Source organism: Pipistrellus hanaki (assembly GCF_964339955.1).
Source record: "Pipistrellus hanaki genome assembly, chromosome: 1".
Lineage (NCBI taxonomy): Eukaryota > Metazoa > Chordata > Mammalia > Chiroptera > Vespertilionidae > Pipistrellus > Pipistrellus hanaki.
This window is the reverse complement of record NC_140503.1, coordinates 2094660-2122241: the sequence shown is the minus strand read 5'-3', so window position 1 is coordinate 2122241 and position 27582 is coordinate 2094660. Positions and strand designations below refer to the sequence as shown.

At 60.2% G+C, this 27582-nt stretch overlaps 1 protein-coding gene across 1 annotated transcript in view; it reads left to right on the top strand.

Annotated features, from left to right (window-relative positions):
* TRAF3 (TNF receptor associated factor 3) overlaps positions 1–27582 on the top strand; it is an 81662-nt gene that overhangs the window by 34285 nt on the left and 19795 nt on the right. The window contains exons 2-5 of the mRNA XM_084896590.1: positions 20351–20609; positions 22648–22699; positions 26178–26282; positions 26810–26977. Of these exons, the coding sequence (XP_084752716.1) occupies positions 20365–20609; positions 22648–22699; positions 26178–26282; positions 26810–26977 (570 nt within the window). The 5' untranslated portion in view covers positions 20351–20364. The remainder of the gene's footprint in view (positions 1–20350; positions 20610–22647; positions 22700–26177; positions 26283–26809; positions 26978–27582) is intronic.

Below are 27582 nucleotides of genomic sequence, written 5' to 3'. Positions count from 1 at the left end.
AGGGGGCCCGTGCCCCTTCGCTGTTCCTTACCCGGCGCCTGCTGGGGTCGGGCTGGGCATGGGCTTGGGTCCAATACAACACGTGGACAGAGGCCACTTAGACAACCGTCCGCCTGGAGGTGGTCCCCGGGGGGTGCGTGATGTCGCCCTGCTAGGCTCAGTCTGCCCCTCCCGTGGGCACCTCAGGTGCCAGGCACCGGGCATCTGTCCGTGGTGGTGGTGGTGGGAGGATGGTGGGGTGATGGAGGGGTGATGGTGGGGTGATGGTGGGGTGATGGAGGGGTGATGGTGTGGTGGTGGGGTGATGGAGGGGTGATGGTGGGGAGATGGTGTGGTGGTGGGGAGATGGAGGGGTGATGGTGTGGTGGTGGGGTGATGGTGGGGAGATGGAGGGGTGATGGTGTGGTGGTGGGGTGATGGAGGGGTGATGGTGGGGAGATGGAGGGGTGATGCAGGGGTGATGGTGTGGTGGTGGGGTGATGGAGGGGTGATGGTGGGGAGATGGAGGGGTGATGGTGTGGTGGTGGGGTGATGGAGGGGTGGTGGAGGGGTGATGGTGTGGTGGTGGGGTTATGGAGGGGTGATGGTGGGGTGATGGAGGGGTGATGGAGGGGTGTTGGAGGGGTGATGGAGGGGTGGTGGGGTGATGGAGGGGTGATGGTGGGGAGATGGAGGGGTGATGGAGGGGTGATGGTGGGGTGATGGAGGCGTGACGGCTCAGGCTGAGGACCCGCTGGCCGTGCTGAGGGCTGTGTGCGCTGTGGGGGCTTCCCCCTCTCCCTTCCCTGCCGAATGGCCTGGCCTGCTACGCCTCCTTCTGCACAGAACCTTCCTGGGCCCGCGGCTCCCAGACCCACCCTGTGTGCGGGCCGCACGCTCGGACCGCCTGGTCCCTGTGGGCTTTCCCAGGGGCCGTGCCCCCGGAGGGCGCCTGGTGAGCGCGGCTCCTGCCAAGCTCTGAGCGGGGCGCCTGCTCCCGCCCGGCCACGCGTGGCCTCTGGGCTGCGGGGCGGCTGGCTGGGCTGCAGGTGCCGCTGCCCCAAGGAGCCGGGCCCGTGCCTGCGCTGTGGCCGGAGTCCTGGGGCCTGAGTCGTGCTCAGCAGGAGTGCTGCTCCTCTGGGGCTGAGTCGTGCTCAGCAGGAGTGCTGCTCCTCTGGGGCTGAGTCGTGCTCCGCAGGAGGGAGCGGGCATGGTGTCATCGCCTCCATTTCCTCACGGTCAGGTCACGCTCTTCCCAGCTCCCCGATGACCCCGCAGGCAGGCTGGGCACACACACACACACACACACCGGCGTTGGCAGCATGTCATAGCGGCGCTCCCGCTCCCAGGCCGGCGGCTTCGGAAAGACTGCAATGCGGTGTTCCCAGCTGTTACTATGGAAGCCCGCGGCAGGCCGGCCGGCGCCCGCCGCCCCTCCCCCAGCCCTGCCTCCGCGGAGGGGCGGTAGAGGGGCGCTTCCCGCGCAGGGCAGGGAGGTACTCGGGGGCTGCCGGCGGGCGGGCGGGCGGGCGCGGGGCTGAAGATGCCGGAGCAGCGGGTGCAGGAGCGCTCGCACCCGTCCCCGCACACACGGCGGCTGGGGAGCGGTGGGGGCTCGGGAGGCCCGGCATGCAGGGGAGGCAGGGTCTGTGTGGGCGTGCGGGGGAGGCCCGGCGGTCGGGGAGGCGTGGGGGCCAGCAGTCCTGAGCCATGAGCCGCCGGGCTCGCTGAGGGCAGTGTGGGCATTTGAGCAGGCACCTCGGAACGGGGGCAGGTGCCCTCTGGATAAGTCATCGGCGCTGTTCTCTCCAGAGCTCGGCTGAATTCAGGGGGAGTCTGGCCGCGATGTGGTTGCTTCTCTCCCTGAAGCCTAAGACACTCCTGCATCTGCTTCACCAAACCCGCGCGTGGCGGCGGCCTGAGCGTGCTCCTTGGTTCTGCTTTGCCCGCAGGTGAGCGTTCCGGGTGGAGCTCTGCTCGTCCTGGGGTGAGGGTTCCGCCCCCAGTGGCGCAGGGGGCTGTGAGTTGCTCTGATTTGTTTTGCTACAAATCGGTGGCCCCAAACTGTATTGAATGCGTTAGGGGTGCTACTTCCTATGTCCCAGCACCGACAGATACGTTGCCAGGGTTACCATGGCAGCTGCATGCCTTCTGGAAAGCTTATGAATGGCTTCTGAACCTTCTGGTGTTTTCAGCGAGAGGACCCGCGGGAGAGGCTGAATGATGGGGATGAATTCAGTGCCGCCGGTTTCCCAGGGGGCCGTGCTGTGGTCTGCCTTCGTCTCCTGCTTCTGGCTGCAGACGGTGGCTGAGGGATGGGTCCAGCTTCCGGTGGGGTCTGCCGGTGTGAGCACCACTGCCCAGCTCCACCGTCGGGGGGTGGAGAGGTGGGTGCTGGCGGCCCTCGCCCCCCAGGCAGAGCGGCAGCGCCTGTGTGGCCTGGCGGAGCGGCGCCCTGCAGCCTGGCGCCTGCCTCCCCGACGTCATCATGGTTGGTTTGCAGAGGGACCCCAAGCCAGGAGGACCCTGTCAAACCCCAGCTGTGAGAGGCACAGACAGGCCGACTGCATGGCCACAGGGCTGTCTGCTGTTTGTGGGGCTGTGTGTGGCGTGGTTTCTGTGCTCAGATCTGTCCCTGGGGACTGTGGACTGCAGAGGGAGGGCCTGTCAGTGTTTGTGAAAGGGCTCTGCAGCCGCTGCGTGGGCGCGGGAGGCCTGGGCCCTGGGGCGCGGGGCTGCTGAGGCCGTAGATGGCAAGGGGCTGTCGCTGGCGGGTCCTGGTTCTCCTCTTAGTAAACTCTGGGTTTGTGCCTGAGCTCGAGGGCGGATTGACCACAGGCTCACCCCGTGGCCCTGCGCGCAGCAGTGACCCACCTGCAGCCTCAGTGCGGAGTCGCAGCGGGTTCGTCCCTTTGCTTTGCAGGTGAGGAAGCCGAGGCCCAAAGAAGCTAGCCACTGGGTCCCGGTCCTGGAGCAGGCCGGGGCAGGTCTGGGATCAGCACCGGCCCCCGGCTCCCTCCTGACAGAAGGGCTTCGCTCCGGCCGCTGGCTCTGGGTCCGGAGCAGAGGCCTCGCGTGGCCGCAGAGCTCACCGGCCGATGTGAAAGCCCGCCTTCTCCCGTCCTTGTCATCCCGGGGCCGCTCGGCGCGCCGGGCCCAGCCTGCGCGTCCAGTGCACTGTGCCCGGCGCTGTGCTGCCGGCAGAGCAGCTGGGCCAGCCGGCGGCCGGGGCTGGTCCCAGGCAGTACCGGTGCTCCGGGCGTAGCTCACAGCGTATTCCAGGCACAGGAGACAGTGTCGGCCAGACTGACGGCTCCGCCTGGTTCTCACAGCCCTGGGAGAGGCGGGGTCTTGCTCCTCCCTGGGGCTGGGCCAGGGTCGTGACCGCGTCGCCAGTGGGAAGGCAGTGACACTGTCTTCCTTAGCAGGCGCGGCTTCGCCAGAGGCGTGGCTCCGTGGTTGATTCCTGGGCCGGACGTGCGTCTGGGTTTCAGGCTCGATCACCAGTGTGGGGCATGCAGGAGGCAGCCGATCAATGATTCTCTCTCATTGATGTTTCTCTCTCTCTTTTTTCCTCCCCTCCTCTCGGAAATCAGTAAAAAGCTTAAAAAAATAAAGGGCTCAGCTTTGCCTGGCTTCTGGTTTTGGAAGGCCTGCTCTGGGGCCCGTTGCCATGCTGAGCAGCAGCCCGCCAGCTCCCTAAGAGGGACTAGGGCACCCCAGCCGCCGCACAGCCCACGGCGGCCAGTGCATGGCAGCGGGCGGTCCTGCTTCCGCTGTCTCATTCCCAGCGCAGCCCGGGCGGAGGGAGCTGTGCTGTGGCTCCAGCGAGCCCCGGCGGAGGGAGCTGTGAGTCGGCCATCACCGCCTCTGTCCGATCACAGCCCTCAGGCCTGTGGACACGACCAGGACGGCTCTCACCACTCCCCGAAGCCTGGTTTCGGGACCGGAGTCCGCTCGCCGGTGTCAGACACAGCGCTTTAGTACATGCTAAAGATGAAAAGAGAAGAAACTAGCGCTCTGGATACCTAGCCTTAAGTATTTTAAAATAACAGCCTTTTCAAGGCGATTTGCATACCACAAATGGCCCCCTGCTATAGCATCCAGTTTCTGTTTTCAGTGTATTCCCAGCTGTGCACCCAGAACATTCCATCTCCCCAGAGCGGCCACAGGGTGCGGGCGTGGGAGGTGGGGGTGCGCAGTCCCGCATACCGGGCCGTGGGGGCGCTCGGCCCGGCTCCCGAGCGCGCGGTTCCCGCGAGGCGCCGAGGTGAGGCCTGGCGGGAGCTGGTTTGGCTGCACGGCTGCTCCGCGCACGTTCCTGTGGAGTCTCCGCAGAGCCCTCCGCCGAGGGCAGCAACCAAGGGTTTGGGGCTGGCACGTGCTGCCGCGGGAAGGGCATCCCCGTGTGTGGTGGGCAGCGGGCACACTCGGCGCGGCCTGCCTGCGCCTTCTTCCCCGTGCACGCGCTCCCACGCCCCGTCTGCCCTCGTGGGCGCGTACCGCTGTGTCCATGCCTGCACACGTGCCGCTGTGTCCATGCCTGCACACGTGCCGCTGTGTCCATGCCTGCACACGTGCCGTTGTGTCCATGCCTGCACACGTGCCGTTGTGTCCATGCCTGCACACGTGCCGCTGTGTCCATGCCTGCACACGTGCCGCTGTGTTCCATGCCTGCACATGTGCCGTTGTGTCCATGCCTGCACACGTGCCGCTGTGTCCATGCCTGCACACGTGCCGCTGTGTTCCATGCCTGCACACGTGCCGTTGTGTCCATGCCTGCACACGTGCCGTTGTGTCCATGCCTGCACACGTGCCGCTGTGTTCCATGCCTGCACACGTGCTGTTGTGTCCATGCCTGCACACGTGCCGCTGTGTTCCATGCCTGCACACGTGCCGCTGTGTTCCATGCCTGCACACGTGCCGCTGTGTCCATGCCTGCACACGTGCCGCTGTGTTCCATGCCTGCACACGTGGACGTGGACTTCGTGGGCGGGAGAAAGGCACAGCCCAGAGGGAAGGGTGCGCACAGGGGCCCGGGGTGCCCCTCTCTGCGAGGGGCTGCGTGCGTGGGACTGGCGGGCTGTGGTTGTGGCCACGGAGCGTGGACAGAGTGTGCCTGTGTCTGTCCACTGACACAAAGCGCCTGCCCGCTCAGACCACCCATCGCCACTGCCCGCGGGGCCAGGCAGAGGGTGAGGCCGCCGGCCCACCTGCTCTCACACTGAGCTCCCAGGCAGGGCAGCACTGGCTTTTCTTACTGCGTTTACCTGTGTGTGATTTCCTGAAGTTGGCAGAAATGGTGAAATAGCTCACGGCGAGGCCGCCCTCTCCTCGGGGCCTTTATAAGTGGGCGTCCCTGTGGGTTCAGTGTGCGCTGCCCTGCGGTCCTTTTCCTGTCACACACGCGTGCACACGTGCACAGTTCCGTGTGTCATGGCCGCTTCCTGTCCACAGCCAGGTCTCTAAGGCGGGGCTCCTTTCCTGTCGCCCCCCCCCCCCCCACTCCCCATCTCCTTGCTGGGCTGTCGCGGATGCTGAACCAGGGAATGAGGCCGGAGACCAGAGCCTTCTCAGAGGCAGCCGAGGGGATCTGTGCCCACAGGTCATGGGTCGGCTGCCTCCTGCCCGCCCCCTACTGGGGATGGAGCCCGCAACCTGAGCATGTGCCCCGACCGGGACTGGAACCGTGGCCTCCTGGTTCATAGGTGGACGCTCACCCCGAGCCCCACCTTGCCTTCACAGACCCGCCTGGGAAGTTTCCGTGTTCTCTGTCTCACCAGACAGTCTTTCTCCCGGTACTGCCGGCTCTTTCCTCAGACGATCGGACACCTCTTCTCCCTCCTCGGGAGCAGGAGGCTGGAGGCATGGATGGCTTCTGTCCCCGGGGCCCCTCCTTCCTCGACCCCCACCCCGTCCTCTTTCCTGTCCGGGAGCAGGTGGAAGGGGGGGCGGCTCCAGTGCAGTGATGTTTGAGGAGAATGAGGTCTTCAGAGAACAAACCCACCCTGTCACTTTGGATACTGAACATGGAAAATTCTCTCATTTTCCTCCTGGCAGGTCTGGGGTTGGGGGAAGGTTGTGTCACTCAACACCATTTACCGGGCACTTGGGAGAGTGGACCTGAGGTCAGACCAGCCTCGCTCGGTCTCCATGCCCAGGCCGCCGGGGCTGAGCTGGGTGCTGGGTGCGGTGCTGGGTGCACAGGGACCCGCCCGCGTCCTGCCCCCTCCGTCTGTCCGGAGTCTTAGCACTGCTCTAACCCACAAACAGAGATTTGTTTTCCAGTAGGCAGTGTTACTGATGTCGCCGTTTTATTTGTGTAGGAAGTGCTGACATAGAATACTTGGTGTTCTAAATATTGATTAATCTTGAGGGAAACCCAGGAGGTTTGAAGTTGCATAACAAACCTCTGCTCACGTTCACCGAGCTCTGCAGCGAACCACACTGTCCGGCTGCCGAAAGGCGGTCCGCCGGCGGGGCGAACCCCTGGTTAGAATCCGGGATTGGGCTGGGCGGGGTCTGCCAGGGAGGCCGGACGTAAGGAGCGAAAGGCCGGCGGGATGGCGACGGACACGGCAGCGAACAGGCGGGCCAGCGGCGAACAGCAGGCTCAGGTCCCGGGAGGAGAGCCGGTGCCCGCCGGCGTCGCTGGTCATGCGGTTTGGACCCCTGACTGCCCTCCTCGGAGAGGCGTCTGGGCCAGCCCAGGAAAGCAGCAAACCCAGGCGGCACCATGGTGACAGACCCAGGACCAGCTGCAGTGACTAATGGCCGCTGCCCTGGCGTTGGCCCATCGGCGAGGCCAGGACCCTGAGGGTACACATTGGCAACCAACCCTCCTCCGCCCTATGCTCCCGCCTTGACCAACCCTCAAGGCAGAGGACCAGCGCTCTCCCTCCCGGGAGCAGCCACGCCTTTCCTCCCTCCCTGCCCCACTGTGTGTGCCCCTGAACTTGAGACTTGCAGCCAGGGGTGCAGCGGGCAGCGGCAGCTCGTCCCAGGCTGACCCGCTGGGCCCATGGCCCTTTCTCTGCGCTCCAGGCAGCCGGGCACCCGAGGCTCCCTCTCCCCAGGACGTCTCTGGAGCCAAAGCAGCCCCTGGCTCTCCCGAGGCCGCTTCTGCCCGAGGCCCTCCTCGGCTCACTGTCCGGCTGCACCAACGCCCTCCCACCGTCGCCTGGACCCGCACACGACCGGCTGCCCCAGGCAGTCCCGCCCGGGCCGTCCTCTCTCCAGTGACAGCCTCGGTTTTCCCAATGGGCCCCTTTGGTTGGGAAGCAGGTTTTTTCGGGGGGGTAACATGAAGGGTGTTCTCTTCCAGGAGATCCTGGAGGGGTGCCCTCGGCAGCTCACCTTTTCGATGTGACCGCCTGGCGGGGAAGCAGAGCCGACACTGGTGATGAGGACTGAGGGCGCTGTGGGAAGGGGCGTGTGGTCAGGATTCGGTGAATCTGGCTCCAGAGAAACCTCCCCAGCGCCCGGAACAAAACCAGCCCCCGCTGCTGTGCAGTCTCCGTGGCTCCTCCCCCCTCGGTGGCTGTGAGAACTGACCAGGAGCACGCGTGGTCATCTCACTCTAACTGGCTGTCCTCCTCCGACTCGGGCCCATGGCGATGCTTTCCCAATGCAAGCTCAACAATGCTAGTCCATTTCCATACGAAAGTAGCTAGGAACCAAGCAAACTGTTGTTTAAATGTTGTGAGAGCCATGGCTGGTGTGGTTCAGTGGTTAGAGTATCAGCCGTGAACTGAAGGGTCACGGGTACGATTTCCGGTCAAGGGCATGTACCTGGGGTGGAGGTTCATCTCTGGTCCCAATTCAGTCGGGGCAGAAAGCAGCCCATGGATGTGTCTCTCCCCTCTCCCTGGCCCTCCCTCCCTTCTGCTCTCTCTAAATATCCGTGGGAAGACTACCCTGGAGCGGGCCTGATGACGCTGGGAAACCACTGGAGCCTCGCCAGCTCAGCGCGGCCTGTGGGCCCAGCGGGCGGTGCGGCTCTGGTGCATCTGGCAATGCCGGTTAGCGGGCCGGGACGTCAGCGCTGAGATCAGAGCGTGGAAGGAGGCGCTCTGTTCTCACGGGACACTCGGTCCGTCCGCATCACTGGGGTGTTCGCCGCCCTGGGTAAGAACTGGTGGCTGCCCGGGACGCTATGTGCTGGTGCCGGAGCACCGGGGCTGCTGTGGCGAGTCTCCGCAGGAGCACGGTCCCTGGACCGGCTTCAGAGCCGCCGGCTCCGGCCTCGGCAGGGGGCTGGGCTCCTCGGCGGTCCGGGCAGAGATGTGGGCACGGGGGACGTCCAAAGAGAATTCAAGTGCAGGCGGCCGGTCTGGCGGTGCAGCGTGAACCGCTATTGGGTCTCCCGACATCAGCCACGAGCACCCTCTGCTGGTGGGGCACTGCTGGTGGGCACGGCTGGTGTGGGCACAGCCCCCCGGGGTAATGGGCGCCGATGCAGTCCCCACACAGTGTGCCCTGCGGCCACAGCGTCTTCGAGGCGTGCACTGTTCAGCGATTCCAAGAACCCAGTGCTGTTCTCCCGCCCCTTCCTGTCAGCGGGTGGTGTGCGGGCACACGCACACTGAGACCTTTAGTGCCGACAGAGAGAGCGCCGTGCTGCCCAGGGAGCTGTGGGTCTCCGAGAAGGGACACAGCTCGGGGCCGGTGCCGACCAGCTGTCGAGGCCCCCCTGCCAAGCAGCTGTTCTAATGACGGGCCCGCCCGAGTCCCCTCCACCGGACTGAGCAGGGGGAGGCTCTGCCTCCGGTGCAGACCTGAGATTAATGACATTTTCAGAGAAGTCCTTTGAAAAATCAAATTTGATGCCAAAAAAATCTAATTTTTAATCGAGACAACCAGAATACGTGACTTTTCCTTCTGCCTCAGCTTCACTGTAGCTCAGCGCGGTGCTGTTACTGTGCCTGCCTTTCTCAGCTTTTAACGTTCGGTTCGCACGGATTTTTTGCATTAATTCTGGCTTTCTCTCTATCGCTGAGCTTTGGGTACCTGCGGGAGGCGCCCCGCTCACCTCGCCCCCGCTCCACACCTGAGCCCGGCTTCACCCTGAAACCAGGCAAGCACACGAAGCCACAGCCTCCGATGTTGCCTGGCGCCAGGAAGGTGAGGACCAGGTGCCGGAAACGGGGGGCGCGGGAGGGGCCGGACCCCTGGCTCCCTCTGCAGCGTGACCGCTCTCGGCGCGGGCCTTGCAGACCCTGGGCTCTGTGACACTCAGCTCTGCCCTGGTCTGTGGCTGCTTTCCTGCTAGGTGTGCAAATGAATGGGTGTAGATATGTTCCAATAAAACTTTATTTATAAAAGCAGGCAGCAGGCTGCGTTTGGCCCTCAGGCCGTAGTTTGCCAATCTCAGCCTAGAGACAGTTTCTGTTTTACAGGGCAGGGAAGCGTGGGTGGGCAAACATAGCCCACGGGCCTTACTGAACTGAGGAAGCAGAGATCAGAGATGGGGGAGGGGACAGGCAGCTGGAATCGGAGGGTCAGTGTGTGGTGTGTGGGGCGGGAGGAAGCCGCTTAGAGATCCCGGAGGTCTGCACGGACACGGACCCCCGAGGAAGCCCTCGGAGCCAGAGCAGAGGCCCGGGACCGAGGAGCGCAGTGTCTGTCACTGGTGACGCCGCGGCCCGGGGGAGGCCTGCGGTTAAAGCTTGTCTGGGTGCATCCAGAGCAGCTTGTTCACGGAGCAGGGGTGGGGAGCTGCGGCCCTTGGGCCGTATGAGGCTGTGAAGCCCTGTGGTCTGGCCTGCCGCGCAGCAGGGGGAGCTGATCCAGTGTTTGACAGATCCAGCGGCTCGTTTTTCTTTGGTTTTTGATGCTCACTTGTCAGTGGGTACTTCTGTGCGGCCTGGAATGATGTTATCAATGTCCAGGAAGAGGTCCCCACCCCGACTTAGGGCCTCGGGCAGACTCCGCGCAGCTCCTCGTGAACGAGCCTCAGACAGAAGGCCCTGGACCCGCCCCAGCCGAGTCCAGGTAACTTAATTGCAGTCCCAGGGGAAAAAGTCCAACGCTATTTAAAAGGCTATAGTAAAACCCAGTGGAATCTAATAAAAACTACAGGCATGCAGAGAAGCAAGAAAATATGACATAAGCCAGGAGGAATATTAGCCAATAGAAACAGACCCCACAGTAACAGCGACAATGGAATTAGCTAACAAAGGCATTGAAATAAGAAACCGGTTTAGCTCAGTGAATAGAGTCTGCGGAATCCCAGGTTCAATTCCGCTCAGGGGCATGTACATTGGTTGAGGGCAAGTCCCCGGTGGCGGGAGTGCAGGAGGCAGCTGGTTGATGTTTCTTTCTCATCGATGTTTCTAGCTCTCTATCCCTCTCCCTTCCTCACTGTAAAAAATCGATAAAATATATTTAAAAATAAATAAAATAAGTAATATATAAGTTGCACATATTCAAGAATGTTGAGGAAAATAAGCACAATGAGTGAAATGAAAGATATAAAAAAGACTGAAATAGAACTTCTAGAGATAAAAAATGTAATCTGAAATGAACAGTGCAGGAGAGAGATTAATAGCAAATTAGCATCACAGGAAAGATCCGTGAACTTCAAGACACAGCAAAAGCACCTCCCAGACCGCCCTGAGGAGAGGGAAGAGAATGCGCAGCAGGACTGACCTTTGAGTGAATTAGCCATTCCTAGGTGTGTGTACACGGAGTTCTGGGGGAGGGGGGTGTGGAAGCAGGATTGGAAGGAATAGTGGCTAAAATGCCCAGATGTAATGAAAACTATAAACCACGAAGCTCAGAAATCTCAAATAGTCAAAGAAAAGCACACCCAGGCACCACAGAATCCACTGCTAACGCACCAGCGATCCTGAGAAAAGGAACCCCGAGAAGCAGTGGGGACACCGGAGTCACATTGAGAGGGAGAGACGCAGGACCGCGCCTCCCGGTCGGAGTGCTGGCAGCCAGAAGACGGCGTGGCCACTAGTGAAGCCGCTCCCACCGAGGACACGTCCACAGCACGTGGCATCGGTGAGCGTGGACAGAAGACGGCGTGGCCGCTAGTGAAGCCGCTCCCACCGAGGACACTCCCACTGCACGTGGCATCGGTGAGCGCGGACAGGACCCACTGGCCCGGAGCTGCACTCCGGGAAGTTTTAGGGAGAGTGCATTCAGATGGGACCTTTCTCAGGAACTGATAGGATAAGCAGATAAAAATAAATAAATGGAAACTGGTGAGCACAGATGTTTTAAACAGGACCAGTACTGCTGGTCTGATGTATATATAAGTAACATTCCATTATGAAACTTTGTTTTCAAGCATACAGAAGATCTTTGTAAAAATTGATCAAAACTGGACCCTAGTACAAATCTCATGCTTGTCAAAGCATTGTATTATATAATACTCCCAGTTAGACTCTCTGGCTCAGCGGGATTGACTGTAATTAGTGACAAGCCCTGGCCAGCGTGCTGAGGTCACTGGGTGTGGCCCCGTGCATGGATTTAACTCCGGCCGCACACGCCTGGATCGCAGGCTGGATCCTGGTGGGGGTGTGCAGGGATCACGCCTGCAGACCAGGCATGTGCGGGCCGGGAATTAAGCCCATAGGGACCTTCTTCCCTTCCTCTCCCTCTAAAACCCATTAAAACCTTTAAAAAACAGTAACAAAAAGATAACTATAAAATCTCCGAGACCTTATTTATTTATTTATTTATTTATTTTTTTTTTTTTTGAGACCTTATTTATTTTTTAAAATATATTTTATTGGCCGAAACCGGTTTGGCTCAGTGGGTAGAGCGTCGGCCTGCGAACTGAAAGGTCCCAGGTTCGATTTGGAACAAGGGCATGTACATTGGTTACGGGCACATCCCCTGTAGGGGGTGTGCAAGAGGCAGCTGATTGATGATTCTCTCTCATCGATGTTTCTAACTCTCTCCCCCTCTCTCTTCCTCTCTGTGAAAAATCAATAAAATATATATTTTAAAAAAATCAATTAAAAAAAAAATTTTAAAATATATATATATTTTTAAAATATATATATATATTTAAAAAATATATTTTATTGATATTTTACAGAGAGGAAGGGAGATAGAGAGCTAGAAACGTCGATGAGAGAGAAACATCGACCAGCTGCCTCCTGCACACCCCCTACCGGGGATGTGCCCGTAACCAGTGTACATGCCCTTGACCGGAATCGAACCTGGGACCTTTCAGTCTGCAGACTGACGCTCTACCACTGAGCCAAACCGGTTTCGGCAATCTCTGAGACTTTAAAATTAAAAAATAGTTTTTAGTTTTTAAATATCATGGGTCTAAAAAGATGATATAATTGCAGTTAGAAAAATCTTTGTAACTGGATGATAATGAAAATACTATGTATCAGAATTTGTAGAATGCAGCCAAAGCTGTACATGGAGGGAGATTTATAGTCTGAGAAAAATAGGAAAACTGAAAATCAGTAGGCTAAGCATCATTCTAAATAAAAATTAGAAAAAGAATAGGGGAGGAAAGGCGAAAAAGGAAGAAAGTAATAAAAATAAGAGCAGAGTTAATCAAATGGGAAATGTACAGTAGAAAGATTAACAGCCAAAAATCGGTTCCTATGGAATGGTCTAGTGAAATGTGAATGAAGGATATTGAGGGAGTGTGTGACCTTAGTTGACCCATACAGTTTCTTGAGGGATTAAAATCCGTGGTTTTGAAAGTGGCATGTCTGTGAGGCTCTGCTGTGAGCAGACCTTCCCTGTGGCCATAGAAGGGGCTGTGGACCAGCGGATTGAGGACTCTGAGGCGGGCAGGCCGCAGTGGGCCTGCTCCCCCCCCCCCCCCCCATGCCCTCCACACTGCAGGACTGGGCCGGGCTTTGCTCTCCTTGTTGCCGCATCTGGTGCCCTGGCCAGGCTCTGGAGAGAGGAAGGGAGGACATCACTGAGGCTGAGCTGGTGTGTACTCAGCAGAGGAGCTACCGGGCCAGGGAGGGGACACTCATCGAGGCAGGCCCGACCCCCACAGGCCCCTCCCCGGCCTGGGCTCAGGCAGCGGCTCCCGCTGGGGAGGAGCCGCCGTGCAGGGGCCATGGGGACGGGAAAGGAGGCAAAGCTAACTCTCCATGGCGGCAGCCGTCAGCTGTGAGGTTTCATGGGTTCTTTGTTCAAAATAATTATAAAGTTCTACCTCAGCAGGAAGTCTGAGGCTACCACTCCCAGACAGCCAGCAAGATTGGAAAAGTCTGTCCAGTCTTGTTGAAGAAGTAGACCCCAGACACGCAGCCCCCCTGGCAGGATGTACACTGCTTTGGGAAACAGCCTGGGTTTGAGTGGTGAGGGTGAGCATGCACTCCAGGCGGTGCCGGAGAACGGCGTGCGGGGCGGGAGCTGGCTGCGGGCGGCTCCGTGCTGCCACCTTCTCCACGGCAGAAGCTCCCAGGGCAGCGGAGTGGGCCCGGGAATTACGGCTTGTCTGTTCGTTTATTATTTTTTTAAATATATTTTATTGATTTTTTTACAGTGAGTAAGGGAAAGAGATAGAGAGCTAGAAACATCAATGAGAGAGTCATCTATCAGCTGCCTCCTGCACACCACCTACTGGGGATGTGCCTGCAACCAATGTACATGCCCTTGACCGGAATCAAACCTGGGACCCTTCAGTTTGCAGGCCGACGCTCTATCCACTGAGCCAAACTGGTTAGGGCTATTAAAAAAAAAAACCCACAAAAAACAAAAAAAAAAAACCTTTGGGATGGACATGCTGTCTTTTCTATCCAGCCATGGTTTTATTTTTTTATTTTATTTATTTATTTATTTATTTATTTATTTATTTTAATTAAAGTAGATTTTTATTGATTTCAGAGAGGAAGGGAGAGGGTGGAGGAGAGATAGAAACATGGATGATGAGAATCATTGATCTGCTGCCTCCAGCACACCCTAGAGGGGATCAAGCCCCGCAATCCAGGCCTGTGCCCTGACTGGGAATTGAACAGTGACTTCCTGGTTCACAGGTTGACGCTCCACCACTGAGCCACACGGGCCGAGCTGCATATGGAATATTATACAGTAGTGAAATTAGACAACAGGCACAGCAACAGCAATGGGGGGAGGCAAGACACCGGTGCAGACAGTGCGGCCTGCGCATGTAAAATCCAGAAGCAAAGATAAACTTCCAGGCTGCGCACGTGGGAGGCAGACCTGAAGAACAGCGAGGACATGGTGTCCATCGGCATCGGGTGGTTGTCACTACGGGAGGAGAGGGTCTGGGGTCAGAGAGGTGCCCATCCTCTTGGGCTCCTGCTGTGCCCCGTCCCTGGGCCTGGGTGGCAGGTGGGCCAGCCGGGTGTAATCCTATACAATAAAACCCTAGTATGCAAATCGCCCCGATGGGGGAGAGACGGGCTGCTGTGACACACTGCAGGAGCTGCCCCCTGGTGGTCAGTGTGCATGAGCCAGGCTCAGTGTGGGAGCCTCTCCAGCTGCGGCAGTGCCAGGGACCCCTCGGGACGTCCGACTGCGGTGCAGGGAGTGGGCCTCAGCCGACCGTCGGATGTCCCTGGAGGGGTCCCAGATGGTGAGAGGGTGCAGGCTGGGCACAAATGTCGGGCACCAGGCCTCTAGTAACTTATGAAACTACGTATTTCCTGTGCTTTTCTGTGCTTCTTAATACTTCACGACAAACATGATTTTAAAATAAAATAAAAATAATCTAATTTGTGTCTAACTCAAAAAACGCAGAAAACCCAAAGCACGTGTGTGCTGAGTGGCTTCGCTGCTGATCTTGAGCTGCTGATCTTGAGATCACGTTTTACAAGGGCCTCGCTGTCTGGTTAGCAATCCAGTCTCCAGTCTGACGGGCCCGTGGCCACCAGCCACCAGCCCCCCTCAGCAAAGCGTCTGGCGTGGGGCTGAGGCCGGGAGTCAGTGCAAGAGATGGAGGCGGAGCCTCAGCGCAGCGCACCTGCCTGCCAGTGCTCCCTCCCCGCACCACGGGCAGGACGTGGGCTCCTTTCTCCGTCCGTCCGTCCGTCCGTCCGTGTGTCCGGCTCTCCTGCTGGCAGACGCCGTTGTCTTTGTTTTCGCTGCTTCCCTTTTTTGGGCTTCCCCGGGCTTTCCCGCCGTGGAATCCCTGTCAGCACATGTGCTTTTGTTTCCAGTTTCTGATCTCCAAGGCAGACGTGGCCGCCGAGATCACAGCGGCAGGCGCTCACACGCCGTCAGGCCGCACAGAGGGAGGCGGAGGCCCCGGCCCAGGCCTCACCCGCCGCCAGCACCGGCTCCGCGGCCGCCAGCAGCTGCCCTGCGCCCGGCCTGACAGCAGCGCCGAGCACGGCTCCCCCCGGGGCTGCCGCCGCCCGGGGTCCTGCCCCCGGCTGTGAGCGGCAGTGCAGCACCAGAGGAGCAGTTCCGCGCGGAGGACCCGCAGCATCGCTCCTGGTGCGGGCGGCTGGGCAGGCCTGTCCTCGGGCCCCGGACGGCCCCAGGGCCGCTGCTCCCTGGCGCTCGGGTCCTGGACGCCCTTCGGCTCCGGTGCACGGACTCGGGCTCCTCCCGCCTGCGCGCCCCTGGCCCCGCGTGGTTCGCCTTCTCTCTGGGTGTGGACACAGCAAGCATCCCCTCCCGCGCTGAGGCCGAAGGGGGACGGGGCGGGGCGGGGCCGGCCCGGGCTCCGCCTCCAGCAGGGCCGCCGTCCTGGCCAGAGGCACTGTGTCAGCCTCCGGGCGCCCGGGCCGGCGGCTAACCTCAGTCTGAAGGCCCGAAACGCTGCTTTCCCACCACCTCTACGCGTCTGCCCGAGCTTACACGGCTTCCTTCCACCAGCACAGCCGTGGCAAACACAGAGTCTCATTACTGTGACAGTCACAGCTGACTTCAGGAGCACGGCAGACTGGAACTATTTTTATATCCATGTATAAGCCAGTGAAACAAAACATTTATATTTAAACCAAGAAATCTGGCCCTAGTCGATTTGGCTCAATGGTTAGAGCATCGGCCCAGAGACCGAAGGTCTCAGGTTCCATTTCAGTTAAGGCCGTGGTCGGCAAACTCATCCGTCCACAGAGCCAAATATCAACAGGACAACGACTGAAATTTCTTTTGAGAGCCACATTTTTAAAACTTCTTCTAACGCCACTTCTTCAAAATACTCGCACAGGCCGTGGTATTTTTGTGGAAGAGCCACACTCAAGGGGCCAAAGAGCCACATGTGGCTCCCGAGCCACAGTTTGCCGACCACGGGGTTAAGGCAACCAACCTGGGTTGCAGGCTTTGATCCCCAACACCCCCGCCCGGTCAGGTCACGAGCGGAGGCACCAGTGCGTGAGTCTCCCACATCCATGTTTCTCTCTCTCCCCCCACTCCCACTCCCTCTCTAAAAAACCAGTGGAGAAAAATATCCTCTGTGAGGATTAACCCCCCCAAAAAAGGAAGAGGGTTCCAAAGATGGACTCTGTTTACCGCGCACGTGTGGGACTCCACGGGGGGCCCCTGTGGGCTGCTGGCCGGGCTGCAGCGTGGCGGGATGGCCAGGCCTAGCGGCAGATTAGAAATCACAGTATTTCAGAAGCACTTAGCACTTACCGTGTGTGTGTTTAGAGTTACAATGGGAACCGAGAACTGCCTTTTCCAGAGTGGTTTTCCGTCCGAGGGCCTGCGAGCGCGGCGGCTTTGGCAGCGCTGCCGCAGGTGCGCGGCTCCAGCCCAGGGCCGCGCGTGGCTGCGGCGGCGGCCCTCGCGTCCCCACGGCGCCGGCTCCACGCCTGAGGCCGGCTGCCCGCCGGCCTTCCTCTCCTTCCTCTCTGCATGGACTTAGAACGTCACTGCCCCAAGCTTGGCCTTCATTGCCTCCTGAGATGGTCACTCCTCCTGGTTTCCCGTGAGAATCCATACGGGATGTGAAGCCGTGGATCTGGATATGGGCGGGCGCATTGCACCAGGTTCCCGGGCGCTCGGTGTTTGATACGTGTGCGCACTGTGAGCCTCGCCCTGCGCTCCCTCTCCCGCGTCCCCGTGGTTTTAGGGGGGCACGCTGCGTGCTCCGTGGTGGGAACTGGCTTCGGTGACGGTCGGTGCGGGTGCAGATCGGGGTCCTCAGCAAACCCAGGCCACCGTCCGCCCGCCTGCCCTGCTGCCGGGGGCCACGAGTGGCCCACGCCCACACAGGCGGTCTGGCCTGCCGCCATGCTCCTGCCGTTCTGTCTCCAGCAAGCTTCTGTTGGGAAGGAATGGTTCCCTTGGGCAGTGGGTGTGTGACAAGGCGGCTCAGTGGCTGGTTTATGTGAGCAGATTATCCTTTTGAAAATGAGCCTGGGGCAGAATTAGAGCTGCTTCCTTTTCTTTTTTCAAGATGCATCCATTTGTTAACAATTTATTAATTTGTTTTGTTTAACGGTTTATTAATGTCAGAAGTAGAAGCTCTTAATATTGATTGTAGAGACCCCAGAAGTCCCGGGAAGTCCGTCTCACAGGCGCTGAGGAGTCCCCTGTGCAGGTGTCAGCATCACCCTGAGACCGAGGGTGGCGGTGCCCCCGGCGCTGACCCTCGCCTGCCGTCAGCCGTGGCGGTGAAGTGCGGTGGAGAGCCTCGTCTCTGTGTTTGTCCGAGTGTCCCCGGAGCGCCCGGCCCTGCAGTGCAGAGCGGCTGCTTTCACGTCTGCAGCCACAGCTGTCAGGCGCGCTTCCCACCGAGAAGAGCTGTCCGGCCGGGCCCTGCGCCGGCCGAACCGTCAGAACGCTCTGTCTGGTTTCATAGGAACCGCTGCCCCTTTCCCGTCAGCATCACCCGTAAGCGAATCTGAATATTAAAGACAGGATAGGTGTGACTACATTAAAGTGAAGAGCCGTCCGCTAAAAGACACAGTAAGGCCAGGCCATCAACTGTGGTGAAGACACATGGGTAACTAGCAGAGGATCCGTCGTCAGAGCATATATAGAGTGACCCTGCGGGTCAGTGTTGGGAAGACAGAACAGCCCCATTCCAAACGGCAGGAAGGCAGAACCGGCCTTTCAGAGCAGGAAAGACCCAGCGATCGCCAGCACCTGTGTAATTATCAGCGAGAAAACGGCACTCGGGCCGTTCGCTGGCAGCAGTGAAGGCTGTGGCCATGCGCGTGGCTAGCCCGCTGGCCGGTCGGCCGCGCACGCCTTCGGCTCCCTGGGCTCGGGCGCCCAGGCCAGGGCCGGCTGGCCGCTGCCCTGAGAGGCAGATGGAGTCCGTCACCAGGCGCCTGTTTGGTTTGGTGTCTGTTGCTCCCCTTAAACCTGGAGAGGGGCCTCAGCGGCAGGCCTGACAGAAAGGGCCGTGATGGCCGCCCACACTGCTGGTGGCCCGAGCTCAGGCTGCCCTGGGGCCGGGGCGGGCCAGCCCGGACGTGCCGACATTCAGACGTTCCTGAGAGCAGCGCCGGGGACCGTGCGCCAGGGAGCGCGTCAGGAGCAGTCCACGCGGGAACAGGCGTGAGTCCGTCTGTGCCCACGGGAGACGGGGGCGGGGGCGGGGGCGGGCGTGTGCTCCAGGCTCACGGATGCTTCATGTGCCGTGCACGTGGCCTTCTGTAGGGGTCAGTAGGTTTTTTGAAAGGCAAGCGAGGGGACCAGCAGGGGAGGTCTCACACCACCTCTGTCCTCCCGGCAGAACTCCTGTCCGAGCGCTGTGCCAGGTGACGGCCTGTGGAGGGGCCGGCGCCCGTGGTGACCCAGCCCTCCACAGGCGCCGCCCTGAGCAGCCCAGCCGGAGCCTTCGCTCTGAGCAGGCGAGGCCGGGCCTGGCGGGGACTGTGGCCGCGCTGTGGTTACCTCTGGGCTCAGTCCTGGCCGCTGGCCGTGTCCCCTCAGGCAGCGCCCACCGCCCTGCGGAGCTGCTGTGCGGAAGCCAGAGGTGTGCGTCCTCAGCGCTGCACCTCCTCGGGCTGTTTGTCCGTCTGGGTCCCGGGCGTTTCTCTGGGGGTTTTAGGTTCCGCTTTCTAATTTCTGCAAAGCAGCCGAGGCCAGGGCACGGCTCTCCGTGTCCGTGAGCACACCCCCCATCCCAGGCGTCATTCCCCCGGACGCTGCTTTAAGGGCTGTTTTCCTGACTCCACGGTGGTGCCATGGCTAGCGTGTACATGCGGCTGACTTTCATGTACTGATCTTGTACCTGCAGCTTTGCTGTTGGTCCAGCTAGTTTTGGTTTATTCCTCAGTATGTTCTGTGTCATGTCCTCTGAAAGTAGAAATCGTTTTACACCTTCCTTTCCAACCTGGGTGCCTTTTATTTTTCTGGCCTAATTGCCGAGGGGGGGCGTTTGTGGGGCGTTCCGCTTTTTTGTTTTGTTTTGTTTTGAATCTTCACCTGAGGCAGTTTTTTCCCCATTGCTTTTCACAGAGAAAACCGGAGGGAGAGGGAGCGAGGGAGGGAGCACTCTGATGTGAGAGCAGCTCCCAAGTGCACCCGACCAGGATGGAAAGGAACCCTGCCCCCCAGGTCCACGCCCTGACCAGGGATCAGAGGGTCACTGCGCGGGCTGATGCTCTAACCACTGAGCACACACCCCCCCCCCCCCCCCCGAGGCCAGAGGGGCATTTGTGGAAGGCTGAGCCACCGAGAGAGGGAACCGCCCCGTCCTAGCCAGGCGGCCGGGCCCCGGGGCCGTGGGCACAGCATGTGTCGGTGCTGGGGTCAGCAGTCTCAATGGCGCATCTCACAGCCCGGCCACGGGGACCGGCCACACCTGCTGTGCCCACGGCCCGCAGGGAGGCACTGCGGTGCCCTTCACCCTCGCAGAGCCGGTGCTGTCAGTGCACTGCAGACCCTCAGCGTTGGCTCGTGCAGTTTCTGTTCAGTCTTAGGTTTTAACGTGCGTCCTCTGGTCTCCCCGACCGTGTACATCTCCGCCTTTACAGCGTGTGCCGCCCCGTGTACACACCACCCGGGCCTCAGGGTGGAGGCTCGGACAGTGCGAAGTGCGCGGAGCTGTGCGGCCCGCCGTCCGCGCAGACTTCTGTCCCCAGCTGGAAGCCGTGCCCAGCGGAGGCGCCCGCCCGCCCCGGCCCCGCCGTCTCTGCCGCCCGTGTGGACGTCTCCGTGTGGGCAGCGTCCCCGTGCCCTCCTCCCCCTGCGAGCACTTCAGCGGGAGCCTGCGGGCAGGCGCACAGGGTGCTGGGCTTGACTGCCAGCCACCGCAGCCTCGGCCCCGCCCCCCCCTCCCCCGTTGGCCAGCGTCGGAATGGGGCCTCCGGTGGGGCTGACAGCCCAGCTAGGGGTTCTCTGTGGCCTAAAGAACCTTCGAGACACAGCCGTGCCGCCAGGCTGTGAGCGGTGGCGGGAGGTGCGGGGCGCGGGCAGGCCCCTGTCCCTCCGGCTCCCGGTCCGCCGGCTGCTGCTCCTGGCCGCGCCGCGGCAGCGCTTGACTCGCTGTGTTTCCCGGCAGAGGCCCCTCGCACCATGGAGCCGAGTAAGAAGATGGACCCTTCCGGCCCGCTGCAGCCCAACCCATCGCTCAAGCTGCACGCGGACCGCAGCACGGGCGCCCCGGTGCTCGTCCCCGAGCAGGGAGGCTACAAGGAGAAGTTCGTGAAGGCCGTGGAGGACAAGTACAAGTGCGAGAAGTGCCAGCTGGTGCTGTGCAACCCCAAGCAGACCGAGTGTGGGCACCGCTTCTGCGACAGCTGCATGGCCAGCCTGCTGGGGTAGGTGCCGGCTCTGGGCGCGTCTCCATCCCGCGCTTCTCTAGAGCAGGCTCCACAGGGACCCGAGGGCGGGCCACGTAGGGACCCTGGGGGAGCACACCTGAGAGAGGGGCTAGTGACAGGCCTGGCTGCCAGCCCCCTCGCACTGGCTGCCTCCCCGAAGCATGTGTAACGTCTCCCCTGCCACCTTCTCAGAGGCCGGGGCCCTGGCCTTCCTGCCGGGGCGTCCCCCGACTGTGCAGCTGAGCGTGAGGAGCTCCCAGTGCCTGGAGGAGACGCCCTCAGCCAGTGAGGGAGCCCTCAGGGCGTGCTCTGTGCGGGAGGGGCCGGGCCGGGCGGCCGGGCATGCCCCTGACCGGGAGGCACCAGGGGTGCATGCGGGGCGGCTGTGAGCACCGACCTGGGCACCCGGTCAGCGAGTCCCACAGCCACGGCAGAGTCTGGGTCCAGCGGCAATGACGGTGAGCGAGTGTCTTCTCCACGGTGTCTCCTGGGCGCAGGGTGGGCACCCTGCCCGCGGCAGGCCCGCCGGGGTGCCCTCTCCCTGGCTCAGCCGGCACTCCCCGATCCCGTCCGGCCCTGCTCCCCCATCCCGTCCGGCCCTGCTCCCCCATCCCGTCCGGCCCTGCTCCCCCATCCCGTCCGGCCCTGCTCCCCCATCCCGTCCGGCCCTGCTCCCCGATCCCGTCCGGCCCTGCTCCCCGATCCCGTCCGGCCCTGCTCCCCCATCCCGTCCGGCCCTGCTCCCCAATCCCGTCCGGCCCTGCTCCCCCATCCCGTCCGGCCCTGCTCCCCCATCCCGTCCGGCCCTGCTCCCCCATCCCGTCCGGCCCTGCTCCCCCATCCCGTCCGGCCCTGCTCCCCCATCCCGTCCGGCCCTGCTCCCCGATCCCGTCCGGCCCTGCTCCCCGATCCCGTCCGGCCCTGCTCCCCCATCCCGTCCGGCCCTGCTCCCCGATCCCGTCCGGCCCTGCTCCCCCATCCCGTCCGGCCCTGCTCCCCCATCCCGTCCGGCCCTGCTCCCCCATCCCGTCCGGCCCTGCTCCCCCATCCCGTCCGGCCCTGCTCCCCGATCCCGTCCGGCCCTGCTCCCCCATCCCGTCCGGCCCTGCTCCCCGATCCCGTCCGGCCCTGCTCCCCCATCCCGTCCGGCCCTGCTCCCCCATCCCGTCCGGCCCTGCTCCCCGATCCCGTCCGGCCCTGCTCCCCCATCCCGTCCGGCCCTGCTCCCCCATCCCGTCCGGCCCTGCTCCCCGATCCCGTCCGGCCCTGCTCCCCGATCCCGTCCGGCCCTGCTCCCCCATCCCGTCCGGCCCTGCTCCCCCATCCCGTCCGGCCCTGCTCCCCGATCCCGTCCGGCCCTGCTCCCCCATCCCGTCCGGCCCTGCTCCCCCATCCCGTCCGGCCCTGCTCCCCGATCCCGTCCGGCCCTGCTCCCCCATCCCGTCCGGCCCTGCTCCCCGATCCCGTCCGGCCCTGCTCCCCGATCCCGTCCGGCCCTGCTCCCCGATCCCGTCCGGCCCTGCTCCCCCATCCCGTCCGGCCCTGCTCCCCGATCCCGTCCGGCCCTGCTCCCCCATCCCGTCCGGCCCTGCTCCCCGATCCCGTCCGGCCCTGCTCCCCGATCCCGTCCGGCCCTGCTCCCCGATCCCGTCCGGCCCTGCTCCCCCATCCCGTCCGGCCCTGCTCCCCGATCCCGTCCGGCCCGGCAGGCCCGCCGGGGGTGGTGCGGCTCATGGGGCTGTGGCGGCTCCGCGGGGTCCAGTGCGTGGAGGGATGTGGCTCCTGAGGCCGGGCACTCCCAGAGGAGCCCAGCCCGGCTGGTTTGGTGTCTGAAATAAAATGTCACTGTTACTGGAAGGGGCTTTCCAGATGGGACTGACCTGCTGTGCTAACTTCCTGTGAGGTTACCTGGACAGTCTGCCCCTTCCCTGCGTTCCCCTGCCACCGCCAGCCGGCCCGCCCTGGGGGCCGCGAGGCTGACCTCGGACAGGACCGGCCGGAGGCGGGCTCCGCTGACGTGTCTGTCTCTCCCCAGCTCCGCCAGCCCGAAGTGCACCGCCTGCCAGGAGAGCATCCTGAAAGACAAGGTATCGATTCGTCCTGTGCTGGGCGCGGGGTGGTTTGTGCAGTGCTCGGTCCCGTGCTGTGGTGGGCGCGGGCCACGCAGGGCAGGCTGCCGCAGCCAGGAGGCACCCCGGCACAGCGGGGGAGCGGGGAGGCGGGAAAGGAGGGGTCTTTCTCAGAGACGTGCTCCCTGGCGCCCTGCCCCCCGAGATTTCAGCCCCTTCCCTGCCCGCGTGCCTGTGTGCGGGGCTCAGGGGCCACGGGGCCTCTGTCAGACCGGAGGTGCCAGCTCCCCCGGCTCCCCTGGGCCGACCCCACACGGCCCTCTGCCCTCCTGGGCGGTCACACTCCCGGGCGCACTTGTCGTTGAAAATGGCTCGTTGAAGTACTTAAAATGTCCATAAAACCGGGGTTCCCGTGTTTTGATTAATGAGCCTAACAGTTTCTTAAGTGCAGGCCATTGCACTGCAGTGAAGTGCTGGCTCCGGGGCTCCTGGCTGCAGCGGCAGGCTGGCCTTCTGTCTGCAGCCAGGGTGCGGGGTCTGCGGGCGCGCAGGAGGCAGGGCAGGGCAGGGGGCTGGGGACCCCAGGGCACGTTTAGAGATGGAATTAGCCACACGTCCATCTACCTTTTCTCCCTTTTTATCTTCATTGTTGGGTATTGCAGATGTCCCCTCCCCACAATGCCCCTCTCTCTGGTTCCCGCCCTACCCCTTCACCACCCTGTGTCTGTGTCCACGGGTAATGCATATAAGATCTTTGGTTAGTTCCCCCCTCCCCCCACCTTCCCTCTGAGATTCCTCAGTCTGTTCCATGTTTCCATGCCTCTGGTTCTATTTTATTCACCAGTTTATTTTGTTCATTAGTTTCCTTGTTTGCTTATTTTGATTTTTAGATATAATTGTTGATAGATGTGTATGTATTGCCATTTTATTGTTCATATTTTTCATCTTTTCTCCTTCTTCTTCCTCTTCCTTTTCCTCCTCCTCCTCCTCCTCCTCCTCCTCTTCTTCTTCTTCTTAAAGAATACCCTTCAGCATTTCATATGATACTGATTTGGTAGTGATGAACTCTTAGCTTTTTTTTGTCTGTGAAGCTCTTTATCTGCTCTTCAATTCTGAATGATAGCTTTGCTGGGTAGAGTAATATTGGCTGTAGGTCCTTGCCACTCATCACTTAGAATATTTCTTGCCACTCCCTTCTGGCCTGCAAAGTTTCTGTTGAGAAATCAGCTGACAGTCGTATGGTTCTCCTTTGTAGGTAACTAACTGCTTTTCTCTCCTGCTTTTAAGATTCTCTCTATGTATTTAACCCTTGGCGTTTTAGTTATTTCTTCTTTACTTCTCTCGTTGGAGGACTTTGTTCAGCCAGCTTTCACGCAGTTCTGAATGATGATAGTTCTGTATTTTAGTTGTAATTTTTATGTGGTTGTGGGAAGTGGGAAGTCTGGTGTTTACCTACACCACCATCTTGATTCTCCTGCCTTTTCTTTCTAAGCATTTACCTGTTTCTAAGGACTTTGCTTGGTAACAGGGAAGGGATCATTCCCAAGAAAAACAAATCACCTGGTTATACTCCTTATCATAACATGATAGCTAACCTTGTTCACACGCCTCTCACCGACGCAGCTGGAAGAAGTCGAAACTACAGACTGAGAGGTCTCTTCGTGTCTCATTTCATTATTCAGCATTATTCCTTTTTTTCCCACTGAGGGAGGGGGAGAGAGAAACATTGATGTGAGACACATCAGTATTTGCCTCCTGCACGTGCCATGATTGGACTGGGGATGGAACCTGCAACCCAGGTACACGCCCTTGCCCTGGAATCGAACCCGAGATCCTTTAGTCCGTGGGCCGATGCTCTCACCACTGAGTACCCAGCCAGGGCAGTTCCTGTTTTTCAGTGGCGCTGGTAGCTGGGGGGAAAATGTTAGTTTTGTTGAAGAAGCATGAATTAGATGAGTCACGCCATGGGTCTTCATGGGGAAGGCCCTGGGAGACCACGGCAGGGCTGGCGGAGGGCATGCAGCCCCGGGCCCGCGGCCGGAGCGCACAGTGCAGCGGCAGCTGAGTGCGTTAGCTCTGCAGCTGTCCTTCTCCCTTCTTATGTCTCCGGTCTGGAACCGGAACCTCAAACGCTTCCAGCGATTTCGACACAGAAAGGAAGCGTGCTTCTTACCAGTTAAAAATACCTGCTTGACTTTCGAATCTTAAATTATGACCTTTTTAAAAAAAGTCCTGTTTGTAGCTGAAGCCAGTTTGGCTCAGTGATAGAGCGTCAGCCTGTGGACTGAAAGGTCCCAGGTTCGATTCCGGTCGAGGGCATGTACATTGGTTGCGGGCACATCCCTGGTGGGGTGTGTGCAAGAGGCAGCTGGTCGATGTTTTTCTCTCATCGACGTTTCTAGCTCTCTATCTCTCTCTCCTTTCCTCTCTGTAAAAAATCAATAAAATATATTTTTTTAAAATAATAAAATAAAAAAGTCCTGTTTATAAAGAATTACATCTGACTCCAAATTAGTTTATTTTTAACTCTTAAGCGCTGTCAATTCTGTCTCTCTGCTCTGCGTTAGCCTGTGGGCGTTCTGAGGATTGAGTGCCCGAGGGTAAGAGGGTAGCCCTGTGGTCAGGAGGAGTGACACCTCTTTTCTAAAGAGGAAACAGAACTGGAGAAAGGAGGTGTCCTTTGGAAAGGGAGACATTTCATTACTGAATCAACTGTGCAATATATATTTAAAAGGATTTTTTAATAGCAGGCGAATGCCTCCTTTTTGCTAAATGAGTCGTCAGTGACTTAATCTTTGGAGAAGGAACCAAAATAAATGGTTTACAAGCCCTCTTTCACGGTCGTTTCTGTAGTGAGCGGCCCACCAAGACATCAAGTTCTCCCGGCTCCTGCCCTTGAGCCGTGACCGGAGATGAGCTTGGTGGCACCTTCAGGTGCCGGCTCTTGGAGTGCCAGAGCCCAGCGGGAACTCGGTCCTGCTGTGCCCGCCTGAGACTGTCAGAGGGAGTCCAGCGTCCTCTGTTCAGTGTGACTCGGTTCCCTTTGGCTTCTCTAGCAAAGGACAGTAGTTAAGGTTGTGCTATTTAACTGTGTCTGCCCGGCCGGCGTGGCCCAGTGGTTGAGTGTTGACCTATGAACCAGGAGGTCACGGTTCAATTCCCGGTCAGGGCACAGGCCCCTGTTGTGGGCTCGATCCCCAGTGTGAGGCGTGCAGGAGGCAGCCGATCCATGATTCTCTCTCCTTACTACTGTTTCTATCTCTCTCTCCCTCTTCCTTCCTCTCTGAAAACATAAAAATACGTTTAAAAAATAAAATGAATAAACTGTGTCTTAGTGGGGGCAGCTTCTCCCTCTGCTCGTAGACCGGGAAGGGAAGGCGGTCCTTCTGCTCCGCGGCCCCGTACGGGAGCTGCCCTGCCGTTACCCAGTGGTCCGCGCTGTCCAAAGCCGAGCGTGCGGCGCTGGGCCCCTGACCCTCCTCTCCCGTCCTCGCAGGTGTTCAAGGACAACTGCTGCAAGCGGGAGATCCTGGCACTGCAGGTCCACTGCCGGAACGCCGGCCGCGGCTGTGCCGAGCAGCTCGCCCTGGGACAGCTGCTGGTCAGTACCCGGGGCTGGGGGACAGCGTCCTGGTCAGTGCACACCTAGGCATCGCCTTCTGAGGCCAGCCTCGCATGAGGGCAGGCACGCACGTGGCACGGCGTGGCCCTTTGCCGACACCATTAGCAGGATCCTCACTGGGTATAAACTCCACCCCATTTAGAACAGAAAGAAATCTCTATCGAATTTTAATTTTGGAAGATCCGTTAAAAACCTCTTTTTTTTACTGTGAAATTCCACATAACGTCTTGTGTTTATTAGTATCATTTTATCCCGAAAGGATATTTGAATTAGAATAAAACAAAGTCCTTAGCAGATAGCTGTGTATTTATCCAGGAAGAGGAGTTAATTCTTCAAAGCGGTATCTTTCGAGGAGCCGTGAGTGGGCGGGGGCCTCGCGCCTCAGCCTGTGGCTCTGCCCTCCGGAGCGCGGGGCGGCAGATGGCACTGGCTGAGGGGCTGACCGGGGCTGAACGGGGCTGTCCGGGCCTTTGCTGTGACTGAGCACTGGGGCTGTTGGTCTCCAGGTGCATCTGAGGAATGACTGCCAGTTTGAAGAACTCCCGTGCGAGCGTGCTGACTGCAAGGAGAGGGTCCTGAGGAAAGACCTGCGGGACCACGTGGAGAAGGCCTGCAAATACCGCGAGGCCACGTGCAGCCACTGCAGGAGCCAGGTCCCGATGATCACCCTGCAGGTGCAGTATTCGCGTTCCCCACCGCGTCTGCCCGCAGAAGAGCGTTTAAGTGGCCGTTCCAGCAGGAACAGAGAAAAGCCGGGCGCAAATAGCAGTCTCCCTCTGGCTTCACTTCAGAGTTAAGCTCCGTTTGTTTTACTCACTTTCATTTCTGTGATTCACGTGTTCATCGCCGGGGCTGACTGTCACGTGGGTTGCCAGCGAAGACGAGTCGTCCAGATCGCTGATGGCTTGCCCCCTGCGTGTGGGAAGCACGGCCGTCTGTCCTGCAGAGGTGCGGGCTGTCTTCTCCGACCTCGGGTGCTGGCCCAGTTCAGTGCCGTGCATGTGTTAGTCAGACCTTCTGCCTGCAGGTTCCAGGGCGGGTGTTGCAGATGAGGGCAGACTCTGAGAACAGCCCGTGGTGTGGCACCCTCAGCATGGGTCCTCTTGGTGAACGGACATTGATTAAGTACCAGCTGTGCGCAGGCGTTGTCCTGGGACCGGACGGTCCTTGGGGAACGCGGTGGGTGGTCCGAGGGGGGCCGTGGGGAGCGGTGAGCTGCCTCAGGGAACCGGGGCCTGCGCTGCCCTCAGACACAGCGGCGAGCAGAGGGGGCAGAGGG